This window comes from Meriones unguiculatus, chromosome X, assembly GCF_030254825.1.
Source record: "Meriones unguiculatus strain TT.TT164.6M chromosome X, Bangor_MerUng_6.1, whole genome shotgun sequence".
Taxonomy (NCBI): Eukaryota; Metazoa; Chordata; class Mammalia; order Rodentia; family Muridae; genus Meriones; species Meriones unguiculatus.
In genome coordinates, this window is record NC_083369.1 from 90,982,952 (window position 1) to 91,000,008 (window position 17,057).

Sequence of the window (17,057 nt, forward strand, 5' to 3'; positions counted from 1 at the left end):
AGGAAGGAAAAGATGACCTCCCCTACCAGTGGAGTTGGGGAGGGGCATGCGTGGAGAAGGGGGAGGAAGGGAAGGATTGGGAGGGGAGGAGGGAGGGAACTATGGGAGGGATACAAAGTAAATAAAGTGTAATTAATAAAAAATAAAATAAAAAATAAAAACAGGGAAATCATGAAATTTGTAGGCAAATGGTGTGATCTAGAGATCATCCTGTGTGAAGTATCCCAGAAGCAGAAATTCTCACACACTATGTACTCATTTATATGTGGCTACTAGACCTATAAGATAGGATAGACATAGTAAAATGTGTACACCTAAGGAAGATAAACAAGAAAGAGGACCCCAGTGTAAAATGATCAATCATCACTTAGAAAGACAAATGAGATGGACATTGGAAGTAGGAGAAAACAAGCAACATGAAAGGAGCCTACCACAGACTCTACCTAGCAGTGTATCAAAGTAGATGTTGAGACTCATAACCAAACCTTTGGCAGAGTGCAGGCAAATATATGAAAGAACGGGAATTAGTATGACATGGAGAGGGCAGGAGCTCCACAAGGACCAAATATATCTGAGCACAGGGTGCTTTTATGAGACTGTATCTCCAAATAAGGACCATGTATGGATATAACCTAGAATCCCTGTTCAGGTATAGTCCATGGTAGCTCAGTATCCAAGTGGGTTTCCTAGTAAAGGAACAGGGACTATTTCTGACATGAACTCAATAGTTGGCTCTTAGACCCCTCCCCCATGGGAGGAGTAGCCTTGCTAGGACACAGAGGAGGACATTGCAGCCAGTCCTGAAGATACCTGATAAGCGAGGGTCAGATGGAAGGGGAGGAGGATCTCCCTTTCAGTGGACTTGGAAAGGTGCAGGGAGGAGATGAGGGAGGGAAGGTTGCATTGGGAGGGAATGAGGCAGCGGGCTACATCCGGGTTCCAAATTTAATAAACTCTAACTAATATTAAAAAATAAAAATTCAATTAAAATATAAACAGAAAAAACAAAACAAAACAAAACAAAAAAGAACAAATGGAATGGAATGGAGCCTTGAAAGCTCACATTCCAAGGAGGATGAAAAAAAATTGAGAAAACGACAAATGAAAATCTGGAGAAAATTAATGAATCACTTAAAGAATACCAGGAAAAATAGTTGAAAGAAGTGTGTAAAACTGCTAAAGACCTAAAAATGGTAATACAAGCAATAAAGAAAAACACAAATTGAGGGAAATCTGGAAATGAAATACGAAGTAGAGAAGAATGCTTTAACAAAAGAATATGAAAGATAGAAGAGAGAATCTCAGGAAGAACATGATACAAGAATTAGATATAGTGGTCAACAAAATATGAAATTTCTAAAACATTCTAAACATTCTCTAAAAATTAAAAAATACAGAAAATCTAGGACACTTGAAAAAATTAGATTTTGAGTAATAGGAATTTAGAATCACAGCTCAAGGGTTCCAAAAATATTCTTAACAAAACAAGAGGAGAAAAATTTCCTAGCCTAAAGAAGAACACACATGGTAATGTAAAAAAAGAATAAAGAACACCAAATAAAAGAACAGAAAATAAAGTTTCCTCACCACATGGTTATGAAAACACTAAACATACAAAACAAAGAAGGAATATTAAAAGCTGCAAGGGAAAAAAGGGCAAGTAATATACAAATGTAAACACATCAGAATTATACCCAACTTCTCAACAGTGACTCTGAAAGCTAGAAGAATCTAGGTAAATGTCTTGCAGCTCTTAAGAGACCACAAATGCCAACTTAGACTACTACAGCCAGAAAAACTCTCAGTGACCATAGATGGAGAAAACAAGACATTCCCAGAAAAGAAACAAAACAAAACATACAAACAAACAAACAACAACAACAAAACAATATCTATCCACAAATCTAGCCCTACAGAAAATGCTAGAAGGAAAGTTCCAATCCGAAGAGCTTAACTATGCTTACGAAAACACATGAAAATAATAATTTCAGACCAGCAAAGTTAAGAGAATTGGTCATTCATACAGCCACTATGGAATTCAATATGGTAGTTCCTCAGAAAACTGAGGAAATAAATAAATAAATCTAACTCAATACCCAGCTATAGCACATTTATGCATATGATGAAGGGATGTTCCATCTTACTACAAGAACACTTATTCACTTATATTCATAGCAGCTTTATACATAATAGTCAGGAACTTGAAAGAATCTGGATGTTCCTTGACCAAGAATAGATAAAAAATTGTGGTACATTTACACAGTGGAATATTTCTCAGTGGTTAAAAAAATGACATTTACAGTCAAATGGATGGAACTATAAAAAACATGCCAAGTGAGGTGACCAAGATCCAGGAAGATAGTGCATGTATTCTCTTATAAGTGGATATTAGCTACTAACTGAAGGATAATCCAAAAAGCAGGAGAGGCTTAGTTAACAATGAGAGCTCTAGGAGGAAAGCATGGATCTATCTTGGAGGCAGAAATAGAATAGATTTCATGGGTACACTGAAGTTAGATGGGAATGGACAGAGAGGGGAAAGGTGTCTGTGTGTGTGTATGGGGGTGGGGAGTATAGCCCAGAAACTAAGGATGTAACCAAGCATGGCTAGAAAAAAGTCAATAAACTGAATCCAAATGGTGTTCTACTGCACTCATAGATTGGTGCCCCTAGCCCAATCATCTGAAGAGAAGTTTCATGGAGCAATTGATGGAAACGAATGCAAAGACCCACAGACAAACATTAGGTGGAGTTTGGGGAACCTAGTAGAATAGGGGAAAAAATGATTGTAGGAATCAACTAAGCAGTGCCTATAGGGGTTAAGGAGACTGAAGTGGCAACCATGGAGATTGCATGGTTATTTGCATATATGTTATTGCTGTGAGACTTGATGTTCTTGTGAGACTCCTAACAGTGGAAGTGAGGTTTGCTTTTGACCCTTTTGTTTCCTCTTGTGACCCTTTCCTTCTACTGGGATGTCTTTTCCAGTCTCGATATGAGGCTTTTTGCCTGCACTTGCTGTAACTTGTTATCAGTGTCTAGTTGATATCCCTGGGAGGCCTGCTCTTTTCCAAAGAGAAATGCAGGAGGAGTGGATCTAGAGGAGAGGGTAGGTGGGGGGCTCAGGGAGGAAAGTAACTCTAGTCAGGATGCAATGTATGAGAATAGAGTACATTTCAGAAATGTAAATTAAAAATACCAAGTCTTTTGCCTTAAACTTCAATGAACCAATTTCTGCTTTATTGTTTACTGAAGCAAAATTGTGACTGTCCTAATTAAACATGAAATTACTTTTCAATACTAAGGTACAATGATATTCAAGTTATTTCCTCATTAGCAACAATTCTCAGAGAATTACTTCAGAAGAAACCAATCACCATATAACAAATACAATTTTGCTTATATTCTACTACAAGTACCAACTTACAAGAATTCACTTGAGAAAAATACACTACACTCATTTAAATATTACACAGATCTGCACATGGTTAAAGGGTTACTGTAACTTTAACATTGTGAACCTCTATTTTGTCACAGTTGTTAAATTGTTGCCTCCTGTCATTTTCATATCTAAAAACATAACATCAACATTATAACACATTACACACAGAAGAAATGAACTATAAAACCTAAAAAACAACACAGGAATAACTGTAATCATGTGCACAAGTTTCACAAATGGTGACCCACATTATTTACCTTAATCTTGGTAAAGTAACTATATTTCAACATAATTACCTATTCTAAATTTAAACATACATGAGTAATATAAATAAATCTAATATTAAGATATTCTGCTTCCTTATTCCAAAGTCAAAATTAGTTTTTAAACTAATTGAAAATGTAGGTGAATAGTTTAAATACAGCTTATTTTAATTACCTATGAACTTTATTTTTCCAAATTTATCTACTCTCTAAAATGAATCCATCTCCCTCAAATAAATACTCCTATTGCTTTAACATTTTTTGATGGAACACCTAGAATAATATGGCGTTCTAGGCACTGATTGCTCTAGCTCCAGTTAAGGTCAAACCTAGAAGCCAACTGGACAGTTTAAGATATATTTCTCCAAGAAAACTAAGTTTTCACATTTAGTGTCTGTAGCTATTTCTCATAGAAAAAATTATGATGCACAATAAATATCCACTGTATTAAATCAAGTGAATATTTTCACAAATAGAAACACTGAAAATACATTTGAAAAAGTACACATAATGCGAAGTACACATACTTTAAAAATAAAAGCTATTTTCCAATTCTCTAGGTACCAAGTTTCCTTTGGCATTAATTTCTTAGAACTTTAACCTATACATGTATGAGTATAAAATCAAAGCCACTTACTTGGAGAGCATAACACCTTTTGAAGGTCCAGTTACATGTGAGGGCAAATACATAAGTGTTGTGGACTCCACAAGAATGACACTGAAATTAATACAAAAATTTATTTCCAATTGCAATCTAACAAAATTCAGAGGGTAACAAACCGTTCTTCCTTTTCAATTTCCTTATTATCTACAATCTCTATTCAAATAGAGTGTTCCTGTGTGCTCATTCTGCAACTCAGATATATTAGAAAAAAGGGAAAGATCTCAAATAGAAATATCTGAAATATAGGAAAGTAATTAAATACACACACAGGCACACACACACACACACACACACACACACACACACACAGCAATGTGCTTTGAACCTGAAATATCCTTCATAACACTGAGCTTTGAAACTTTATTCACCAGCTGATTGTTATATTTTGATAGACTACTGCATCTTTAGAAGAAAGTTCCTAGAATGTAGAAGCAGACCACCAGAGACAGGCCTTAGAATATCATAACCCAGTCCAAGGCTTCTTTCTAACTCTCTGCTTTTAGGTACACTCTGATGTTAACTTCTTGTCTCTACCATAAAACCCTGCCACTGTGACTAGAACTGCCATGTTGTAACTCATGGATTGAAATAATATGAAACCATAACCACAAAGAATCTATTCTTCCCTTCAGAGTTGTTCAGGTATTTCTCACAAAGAAGTAAAAAAAAAAAAAAGATTACAAACAACAATACTGGATACTGAATTATTGCAAAGAACTTTACTTTATGAATGAATTCAAATTATATTCTAGAAAAATGAAATCACACAATAGACTTAATAGCTAGTGCTATACACATCATCTGTATTCATGTTTACGAATAAGATTGAAAAATTTCAGGAGATGATATGGGATACATGTAGTTAATAGACAACGTAAAAAGCTGGCAAGATCTGAAGCCTGGTTTTCCTTGGTTGTGAGGTAGGCATTCTATAAGGTCGCTCAGTGGGGCCATATGAAACTTGAAACAACATGAAGGACCAGACAGATACATCATGATCATTGCCAGACACTGAAACAATCTTTATTGCAATTTATTCACTTTGTATCCAGCTCTAGCCCTCTCCCTCCATTCCTCCCAATTCTGTCCTCCCTCCCTCTTCTCCTCTCATGCCCCTCTCCAAGTCCACTGATAGTGGAGGAACTCCTCCCTTTTCATCTGACCCTAGGCTATCAGGTCTCATCAGGACTGTCTGCATTGTCTTCTTCTGTGGCCTGGTAAGGCTGGCCCCAACTCAGGGGGAGGTGATCAAAGAGTCAGGCACTGAATTTTTGTCAGAGACAGCCCCTGTTCCCTTTACTATGGAACCCACTTGGAGACTGAGCTGCATAGGCTACATCTGTGCAGGGGTTCTAGGTTCTCTCCATACATGATCCTTGGTTGGAGTATCAGTTTCAGAAATTCATCAACATCCATGAAACTCTAGTGAATTAATTTAAAAGTAGGGTAAAACTTAAAGCTTTTTAAAATTTTGTTTTCTTCCTGTTGTTCTTGTTTTTCTTGTTATTGTTGTTCTCCTCCTCCTCCTCCTGTGTCTGTGTCTACATCTGCTTCTGCTTCTTCCTTGCTTTTGATAAGCTCTCTTTGGCTTCTTGGTTTAAGTTGAGTTCATTCCCTTGGATTATGTCAGAAAATTATGGTTACCAAGTCTTATTTATCTATAACAATATTGTATTATGATGTGTATTTCCTGTCAAAACTCCAAGAGAAGAAAGGATTAGTGGAAAGATTTTTACATGGCAATATCTGTGTTTGCGATATGCCTGGGGTTGGAAGAATGGACATAAAATTAATTTAAGCAAGTTTAAGGTGGAAAAGAGAATCATCCAACAAAAAATATTATGGATATATGAAAAAAATACTTTTTCAAGTAAAACAAAACCTGAATTTATCTAGAAAATGTATGAAAAGATTTGGTATATCTCTGAACAACTCCAGTCCCTTGTACCAAAGACACAATGTTAAGGGGATCATAAGTTCAAGACTATTGAGTTCTACATAGCAAAACCTTATCTCAAACAAGCAAACAAGAAAAAAAAATCACAAGACATAAAATTCACAGAAAAGGTAACTACAATGGTAAGTATATAAAATGAATGTTATATATTATTTCAGCAAACTTTTACTGTTCTTTCTCAAAATTCAGGGATCTATAATAAATGTAAAATGAACAAAATTTTTATACATTATATGATTCCCAGCCCAGATCTCAGGCTGCATACCCTGAGGCTCACACAGCCATCCAGGACAAACCTCAATGTCCTAGCCCCCTGCTTGCTGGGGCCTCTGGGCAAATCCAACAGTTGTGAACTGGCTCATGCTCCCTACCCCATGCATACTCAGTCTCCTGAACTGTAGCCCTAACTGTACTCAAAGAGACCAATAACCAGCGAGGACCACCAGAGGCCTCTGGCCATCAGAGACCACCAACTCAGCATCCATCACTGGAAGCCTGTCTTTGCTCAGGACTGAAAGCACCCTATGGCCATCAGGACCACAAGAGATAATGCAGACATGTTCCCTGGCACTCCATTTTCAGGTCCACAACTTGGACTGCATTACCTGAGGCTGGCCAACATGAGAGAAAATTAGCTAAGGGTTAGCAGGAACATCAAGGGCCAGGACAGTATGGTACCACCAAAACCCAGCTATCATACTAGCAAACCCAGGATATCATTCCCCACCTGAAAAACAATAAAATGACCTTAAATCCAATGTTATGAAGATGATAGCGGCATTTAAAGAAAACAATGAATAAATTCCGTAAAGAAATACAGGAAAATACATCAAAAACTTAGAGGTCTTTAAAGAGGAAACTAATAAATCCCTTAAAGAAACACAGGAAAGTCCAATGAAACAGGTGAAGGAAATGACTAAAACTGTTCAAGAAAATAGAAATAGAAGCAATAAAGAAAATACAAATTGAGGGAATCCTGGAGATGGAAAACATAGAGAAGAAAATTGGAACAGACACAAATATCACCAACAGAATTCAAGAGATGGAAGAGAGAATCTCAGGCACAGAAGGTACTGTAGAAGTATAGTATAGAATTAATATATCAAAGAAAATATTAATCTAACATATTCCTGACATAAAACACCCCGGGAATCTAGGATACTATGAAAAGGTCTAACACACAAATAACAGGAAAAGAAGGTGAAGAGACCCAGCTCCAAGAACCAGAAAATATTTTCTTTTTTAATATATTTTTTTATTTATTACAATTTATTTAATTTGTATCCCCCACCCTCATCCATCCCAGTTCCTCCTTCCCTCCCTCCATCCCTCATCTCCTCCCATGCAACTTCCCCATGCCCCTTCCATCTGACACTAGCCTATCTAGTCTCATCAAGGCTGTCTTTCATAGTCTTCCTCTGTGGCCTGGTAAGGCTGCTCCCACTCAGGGCAAGGTGACCAAAGAGTCAGCCACTGAGTTCATGTCAGAAGCAATCTCTGTTCCCCTTCCTAGGGAGCCCATGTGGAGACTGAGATGCTATGGGCTACATCTCCATGAATGGTCCTTGGATGGAGTATGAGTCTCAGAAAAGATCCCTGGCCCCAGATTTTTTGGTTCTGGTGTTCTCCTTGTGGAGCTCCCGATCCTTTCAGGTCTTTTCATCTCCCCCTACTTTCAGAAGATTCCCTGCACTCTGCCCAAAGTGTGGCTATAATTCTCAGCATCTGCTTTAATACCCTCCTGGATGGAGTCTTTCAGAGGTCCTCTGTGGTAGGCTCCTGTCTTGTACCTTGTTTTCACCTTCTTCCCATGTCTATCCTATTTGCCTTTATGAATGAAGATTGAGCATCTTACCCATGGTCCTCCTTCTTGCTTATCTTCTTTAGGTGTACAGATGTGAGTATGATTATCCTATATTATATGTCTAATATGCAATTATAAGTGAGTACATACCATATCTGTCTTTCTGCTTCTGGGATGCCTCACTCAGGATGATCTTTTCTATTTTCCCCTGCAAACTTTATGATTTCCTTGTTTTGAATTGCTGAGTAATATTCCATTGTGTAAATGTACCACAATTTTTGTATCCATTCTGGTTATTATGAATAATGGTTGAGCAAATGTCTTTGTTGTGTACTTGAGCATATTTTGGATATATGCCTAGGAGTGATATACCTGGATCTTGAGGTAGCACTATTCCTAATTGTCTGAGAAAGGGCCAGATTGATTTTTAAAGTGGTTGTACAAGTTTAGATTTCAACCAGCAATGGAGAAGGGTTTTACTTTCTCTACATCCTCTCTAGCAGGTATTGTCACTTGAGTTTTTTTATCTTTGCCATACTAGAAAATATTTTCATCAAAATCATAGAATAAAATTTCTCCAACCTAAAAAAAAAAGTGTTGCTATACACATACAGGAATCATAGCAAATAATAATTACATTGGACAATTAAAGAAAACCCTCCCACCACATAATAGTCAAAACACAAAAATCTATGGAACAAGAAAAGTATATTAAATGCTGAAAGAGAAAAGACCAAGTAAATTACAAAGGCATATGTATGAGAATTACATTAGAATTCTTGGCAGAGACCCTAAAAATTAAAGGGAACTGGTCAGATGTCTTACAATTTCTAAAAGACCAACGATGCCAACCTAGAATACTATACCAAGAAAAACCCTGTAACCATAGATGATATACCAAGATATACCAAGACAAAACCAATTAAGAATTATATATCCATAAATCCAGCCCTACAAAAAATACTAAATAGAAAGCTCTAACCCAAGGAGTAACCCAAGGAGTACATTCAAGAAATTAAAAAACAGAAAGTAAATAATTCCATACCAGCAAGAAACAAAGCATGGGAAGCACATATCACACCACACACACACACACACACACACACACACACACACACACACCAGCATCACAAACATCAAAATAACAGGAATTAACAATCATTGGCAATTAATATCTCTAAATATTAATGGACTCAATACACAAGTAAAAAGACACAGGCTAACAGAGTGAATGTGCAAAAAGGATCCATTGTTCTGCAGCATACAATAAACACATCGGCAACAAAAATAGACATCTAAAAGTAAAATACTGGAAAAAGTTTTTCCAAGTAAATGGACCCAAGAAGCAAGATGGAATAGCCATTCTAATATCTAATAAAATAGGCTTTCAAATTGAATGAATCAAAAGAAATGAGGAAAAACCCTTCATACATCAAAGGAAAAATCCACAAAGATGATGTTGCAACTGACAACATATATGCAAACAAAGGCAATGACACCCACATGCATAAAAGAAATGTCACTAAACTTAAATAACACATTGACTATACACATTAAGTGTAGGCAACTCTAATACCCCTCTCTTACTAATGGACTGGTCATTCAAACAAAAACTAAAGAGAGAAATAATGAAACTAACTGGCATTATGAATCAAATTTTTCTAGTAGATATCTACAGCACATTCCATCCAAACACAAAAGAATATATCTTTTCTTCAATACCTCACAGAACCTTCTCAAAAACTGACCACACAGTTAGTCACAAAGCAAGCCTCAACTTTTTTTGTATTTACAAAAAAAAGTTGAAATAACCCTTGTATCAGCTCACTATGGATAAAAGCTGGAACTCAAAATCAAGAGAAAGCCAATAAATTCATAGAAACAGGATAACCTTCTACTCATTGACCACTGGGTCTTGGAGGAAAATATACAAAGATATTAAAGGCTTCAAAGAATTACATAAAATGAAGCCACAATACACCCAAACTTATGGGACACAATGAAAGCAGTGCTAAGAGGAAAGTTTGTGCCTTCATAAAGAAATTGGAGAGATCTCATACTAGCAATTTGGGAGCACACCTAGAAGCTATAGAACAAAATATTCCACGATAAAACTAAATTTAAGCAATATTTGAACAGCAAACCAGCTTTACAGAAGATACTAGAAGGAAAATTCCAATCTAATGGAAACAACTACACCCAAGAAAACATAGGTTATAGATAATTTCCCAACAAAAATCAAAAGAAAAAAGCAATGAATCACAGTAATACCACCAACTCTACAATAATAGGAAATAATATTCAATGGTCATTATTATCTATCAACATCAATGGACTCAAGTCTTCAATAAAAAGACACAGACTAACAGAATGGGTACAGAAACAGGATCCAACATTCTACTGCATCCAAGACACACACCTACGCAACAAAGATAAACACTACCTCAGAATAAAAGGCTGGAAAACTGTTTTTGAAGCAAATGGACTCAAAACACAAGCAAGAGTGGCTATCCTAATATCTAATAAAATAGACTTTCAACCAAAACTAATCAAAAATCCACCAAGAAGACATCACAATTCTGAACATCTATGCCCCAAGTACAAGAGCACCTACATTTGTAAATGAAACTCTATTAAAGCTTAAATCATACATCGACCCCAACACCTTAATAGTGGGAGACTTTAACACCCCACTATTACCAAGGGACAGATCATCTAGATAGAAGCCAAACAGGGAAATAAAGGCTCTTACAAATGTCCTAATTCAAATGGACCTAATAGATGTCCATAGGACTTTTTCAACCAAACTCGAGTATACCATTTTTTCAGCACCTCATGGCACCTTCTCCAAAATAGACCATATAGTTGGTCACAAAGCAAGCCTCAAAAGATATAAGAAGATTGAAATAATTCCCTGTATATTATCTGACCACCATGGACTAAAGCTGGACCTCAACAACAATGGAAATAGCAAAAAGCCTACACGCACATGGAAACTTAACAACTTACTTCTCAATGACAGAGGGTTAAGGATGAAGTAAAGAAAGAAATTAAAGACTTCCTAGAATTCAGTGAAAATGAATTTCTAGGAATTTAGGGGACACAATGAAAGCAGTAATTAGAGGAAAACCCATAGCACTAAGTGCCTTTAAGAAGAAATTTGTAACATCTCATACAAACAACTTAATGATACAAATGAAAGCCCTAGAAAAAAAGAAACACAAACACCCAAGAGGAGCAGACAGCTGGAAATAAACTCAGGGATGAAATCAACCAATTAAAAACAAATAAAACAATTCAAAGAATCAAGGAAACCAAGAGCTTGTTCTTTGAGAAAATCAACAAGATAGACAAACCCTTAGTCAAACTAACTAAGAGGCAGAAAGAAACTATCCAAATCAGCAAAATCAGAAATGAAAAGGGGGACATAATTATAGACAGTGAGGAAATACAAACAATTATTAGGTCGTACTACAAAAGCCTATATGCCACAAAGTTCAAAAATCTAAAAGTAATGGACAATTTTCTTGACAGATTCCATCTACCGAAATTAAGTCAAGACCAGGTAGAAAGATTGAACAGCCCTGTATCCCACAAGGAAATTGAAGCAGCCATCAACAGCCTCCCTTAAAAAAAAAGCCCAGGGACAGATGGTTTCAGTACAGAATTCTACCAGACCTTCAAAGAAGTGCTAACTCCAATTCTCTCCAAACTATTCCACAAAATAGAAACAGAAGGAACATTACCAAACTCATTCTATGAAGCTACAGTCACCTTAATATCTAAACCACACAAAGATCCAACAAAAAAAGAGAACTTCAGACTGATCTCCCTTATGAATATTGATGCAAAGATACTCAATAAAATCCTTGCAAACCAAATCCAAGAACACATAAAAGATATCATCCACCATGACCAAGTAGGCTTCATCCCAGGCATGCAAGGGTGGTTCAATATATGGAAATCCATCGATGTAATCCACCATATAAACAAACTGAAGGAGAAAAACCACATGGTCATTTCCCTAGATGCTGAAAAAGCATTTGACAAAATCTAACACCCATTCATGTTTAAAGTGTTGGAGAGATCAGGGATACAAGGCACATACCTAAACATAGTAAAGGCAATATACAGCAAGCCTATAGCCAATATCAAACTCAACTGAGGGAAACTTATATCAATCGCACTCAAATCAGGGACAAGGCAAGGCTGCCCATTGTCTCCATATCTCTTCAACATAGTACTTGAAGTCCTAGCTAGAGCAATAAGACAAGTAAGGGAGGTCAAGGGAATACAAATCGGAAAGGAAGAAGTCAAAGTTTCACTATTTGCAGATGATATGATAGTATACCTAACCAGAGAAACTCAACCAGAGAACTCCTTCAGCTGATACACACCTTCAGCAAAGTGGTTGGATACAAAATTAACTCAAAAAAATCAGAAGCCTTCCTGTATACCCAAGACAAAAGGGCCGGAAAGGAAATCGGGGAAACAACACCCTTCACAATAGCCACTAATAACATAAAATACCTTGGGGTGACTCTAACCAAGCAGGTAAAAGACAGGTTTGAAAAAAAACTTCAAGTCTCTGAAGAAAGAAATCGAAGAAGACATCAGAAGATGGAAAGATCTCCCGTGCTCATGGATCAGTAGGATTAACATAGTGAAAATGGCCATCCTGCCAAAAGCAATCTACAGATTCAATGCAATTCCCATCAAAATACCAACACAATTCTTTACAGACCTTAAAAGAAAAACTCTCAACTTCATATGGAGAAACAAAAAAAACCCAGAATTTCCAAAACAATCCTGTACAACAACAGATCCTCTGGAGGTATCCCTGATCTCAAGTTGTACTACAGAGCAATAATAATAAAAACTGCTTGGTACTGGCATAGAAACAGAAAGGTGGATCAATGGAACCTAATAGAAGACCCAGAAATAAACCCACACACCTATGATTACTTGATTTTTGACAAAGAAGCCAAAACCATTCAATGGAAAAAAAGACAACATCTTCAACAAATGATGCTGGTCCAACTGGATGTCTACATGCAGAAAAATGAAAATAGATCCATACTTATCACCCTGCACAAAACTAAAGTCCAAGTGGATCAAAGATCTCAACATAAAACCAGATACACTAAATCAGTTAGAAGAAAAAGTGGGTAAGACATTGGAATTCATTGGCACAGGAGACAACTTCCTGAACAGAACACCATCAGCATAGGCTCTAAGAGCAAGAATCGATAAACAGGACTTCATGAAAGCAAAAAGCTTCTGTAATGCAATGGACATAGTCATCAAAACAAAACAACAGCCTACAGACTGGGAAAGGATCATCACCAACCCTATATCTGACAGAGGGCTGATAATCAGAATATATGAAGAACTAAAGAAGTTAAAAAGCAATAAATCAAGCAATCCAATTAAAAAATAGGGTACGGAGCTAAACAGAAATTTCTCTGTAGAGGAATATAGAATGGCAGAGGAAAACTTAGAGATGGACAACATCCTTAGCCAATCAGAGAGGTGCAAATCAAAAAGACCCTGAGATTTCACCTTACACCTATCAGAACAGTTATGATAAAAAACTCAAGTGACAACACATGCTGGAGAGGTTGTGGAGAAAGCAGTACCCTCCTTTATTGCTGGTGAGAGTGTTAACTGTTACAAGCACTCTGTAAATCAATCTGGAGCTTTCTCAGACAATTAGGAATAGTGCTATCTCAAGATCCAGTTATACCACTCCTAGCCTTATATCCAAAAGATATTCAAATACACAACAGGGACATTTGTTCAACCAACTTTCTAGCAGCTTTATTCGTAATAGCCAGAACCTGGAAACAACCCAGATGTCCCTCAGTTGAGGAATAGATAAAGAATTTGTGGTACTTTTACACATTAGATTCCTACTCAGCAATTAAAAACAAGGAAATCATGAATTTTGCAGGCAAATGGTGGGATCTAGGAAAAAAATCATCCTGAGTGAGGTATCCCAAAAGCAGAAATACACACATGGTATATACTCACTTATATAGACCTATAAGATAGGATAAACATACTAAAATATGTACAACTAAAGAAGATAAACAAGAAAGATGTCCAGGGGTAAGATGATCAATCCTCATCTAGAAAGACAAAGGGGATGGACATTGGAAATAGGAGAAAACAAGTAACAGGACAGTAGCCTACCACAGAAGGCACCTGAAACACTCTACCTAGCAGTGTATCAAAGAAGATGCTGAGACCCATAACCAAACCTTCGGCATAGTGTAGGGAATCATATGAAGGAAGGAGGAATTACTATATCCTAGAGGGTACGTGGAGCCCCACAAGGTCCAAATATATCTGAGCCCAGGGTTCTTCTATGAGACTGTTTATCCAACCAAGGACCATGCATGGATATAACCTACAACCCCTGCTCAGACATAGCCCATGGTAGCTCAGTATCCAAGTGGGTTCCCTAGTAGGGGGACAGGAATTGTTTCTGACATGACCTCATGAGCTGCCCCTCCCCCCGGAATGAGGAGCAGCATTTGCTAGGCCACAGATAAGGACCTTGCAACCACCCTGAATATACCTGATAAGCTAGGGCCAGAAGGAAGGAGAGGAGGACACCCCCTCTCAGTGGATTCACTTGGAATGGGACAGGGAGGAGATGAGGGAAGGAGGGGAGGATTGGGAGGGAAAGAGGGAAGAGGGCTACAGCTGGGATATAAATTAATGTATAAAATTATTTAAAAAGAGAAATAAAATATTAAAAAAAGAAACTTATAAGTCCACTATAGAAATCACTGGAGGTTTCTCAGAAAATTTGGAAGAGTTCTCCCTCAAGCCTCAGCTCTACCACTCCTGGGCATGTGCCCAAACTATGCTCCATCATACTGCAAGGACACATGTTCAACTATGTTTATAACAGCTTTATTTATAGTAGCCAGAAACTGGAAACAATGTAGATGTCCCTCAAATGAAGAATAGATAAAAAAAAAAAAAACATAGAGCATATATAGAATGGAATTCTACTCAGCTATTAAAAACCCTTGTTTTTAATCATGAATTTTGCAGGCAAATGGATAGAACTAGAAAAGATCATCCTGATAAGGTAAACCAAACTCCAAAAGACAGAATGCTATTTATTCATTTGTAAGTGAATATTAGCCACAAAATACTGGATAAACATTCTATAATCCAGAGACTCAAAGAAGCAAATTAACAAGGAGGACCCAAAGGAGGATTCTTGAATCTCACTCAGAAGAGAAAATAAATTAGACATTTGAAGTAGATGCAAGGAGGGAACTGGATGGGTGAGGGGTTGGTGTAGGGAGCAGTTGATCTGGCAGCTGCTTTGATATTTAAATCTCAGTGTAAAGACTGCTTTTACCAGGCCTTCACTGAAGTCTGGGAAGAATTTGCAAGTCCATCTCCTTTTGTTTGTGACAGCAGGTGGGATAGCTTGTGAAGATCACACCTCTTGCTTCACCTCCCTGTAAATTTAACCCATTGTTCTCAGCTGTTTTTACTCTGGCTCAGAAGCTCTTTGCAATAAAAAGTCAGGCTGCTGCTGCTGCTGCTCCTGCTGACTGGTCAGGTCTGGAGCCTCTTAGAAAAGTCCCGTGTGTGTTGTGTGTTAGTTTATTAATTTTAATCCTCACTCCCAACTCAAGAAATGTTCCACTCTGCTGGGGGCTCCGGCAGGTTGGGGAGAGTAAAGAGGGTAGGGACCATGTTTGGGGAATGGAAATCTGTGGGGGAGTATCTCTGGGAGAGAGGGAGCTCCTGGGATTCTAAAGGGCGATCCCAGCTGAGACTTCTAGGAGTGGGGGTTAAGGAACCTGAAGCTGCCACCTCCTGTAACAAAGTGGAACTTCCAGTGAAGGAAGAGGTACACCAACATACAAGTGTAGGGCTAAAGATAGAGCAGAGGTTAATGGAACTGCAAACCAATGACTTGTTTAACTTGAGACCCACACCATGGGAGAGAGCCAACGCCTGTCACTATTAATGATATCCTGCTATGCTTGCAGACAGAAGCCTAGCATAGCTGTGCTCTGAGATACTTTATCCAGCAGCTGATGGAAAGAGATGAAGAAACCCCCTTCCAAATATTAGGTTGAGTTTGGGCAGTTTGTGGAAGAGTAGGAGAAAAGCTAGAGAGAGCCTGAGGGGTCAAGGATACCATAAGAAGACCTAACAGGGTAAACTAATCTTGGGCCATGGGGGAATCACAGAAACTGAACTGCTAACCAAAGCATGGGCTAGACCCAGACCTCACCTGCACATATGTAGCAGATGTGCAGCTTCGTCAACATGTGGGTCTCTTAACAATGGGAATAGGGACAATCTCTAACTCAATTGTCTGCCTGACTTTGTATCCCCTTTCCCTAGCTGGGCTGCTTTTTCAGGCCTCAGTGGGATTGGTTCAGGGCTCAAAATTGAGATGCCATGGTAGATTGGTATCTCAGAGTGTATGCCTTTCTCTGAGAAGGAGAAAGAGGGATTGGGAAAAGGAAAGGGTGAGACTGGGAGGAGAAGCGGAAGAGGGCTGAGATCGTGCTGTAAAGTATGAAAAAATGCAATGCATAAAACAATGCAAAGGAAAACAAATTTTATTGGTTATATCATGTATTCAAATTAAGTTTATAAAACTCTTAATTCATTTGCTTTATATCAACATACAATCTATACTTTTATCAGTAGCTATTAAAACAGAGCTAGAAAAATGTAACTTCAAAACAAAGTAAATCAGAGTACTACAAATATTTAAAATAAAACCACTAAAACAAATAGTGAGAGAGAGATAGACAGAAGCATAAGATATTTGGAAAAGTAGGAGAAGTAGGACAGAGGGCATTTTTGATATCTACAATCACAGTACAAGAAGGTAGAGACAAGAGAACTGTGAGTTCATGGGCAATTTGTAATAT

General features: G+C 37.6%; 1 protein-coding gene across 1 annotated transcript in view; it reads right to left on the reverse strand.

The window, feature by feature from the left end:
- Window positions 1-17,057, reverse strand: part of Cfap47 (cilia and flagella associated protein 47) — a 446,261-nt gene that overhangs the window by 170,200 nt on the left and 259,004 nt on the right. Inside the window, exons 40-41 of the mRNA XM_060374666.1 lie at window positions 4,359-4,423; window positions 3,123-3,138 (exon numbers count right to left, since the gene is read on the reverse strand). Coding sequence (XP_060230649.1) covers window positions 3,123-3,138; window positions 4,359-4,423 — 81 coding nt within the window. The remainder of the gene's footprint in view (window positions 1-3,122; window positions 3,139-4,358; window positions 4,424-17,057) is intronic.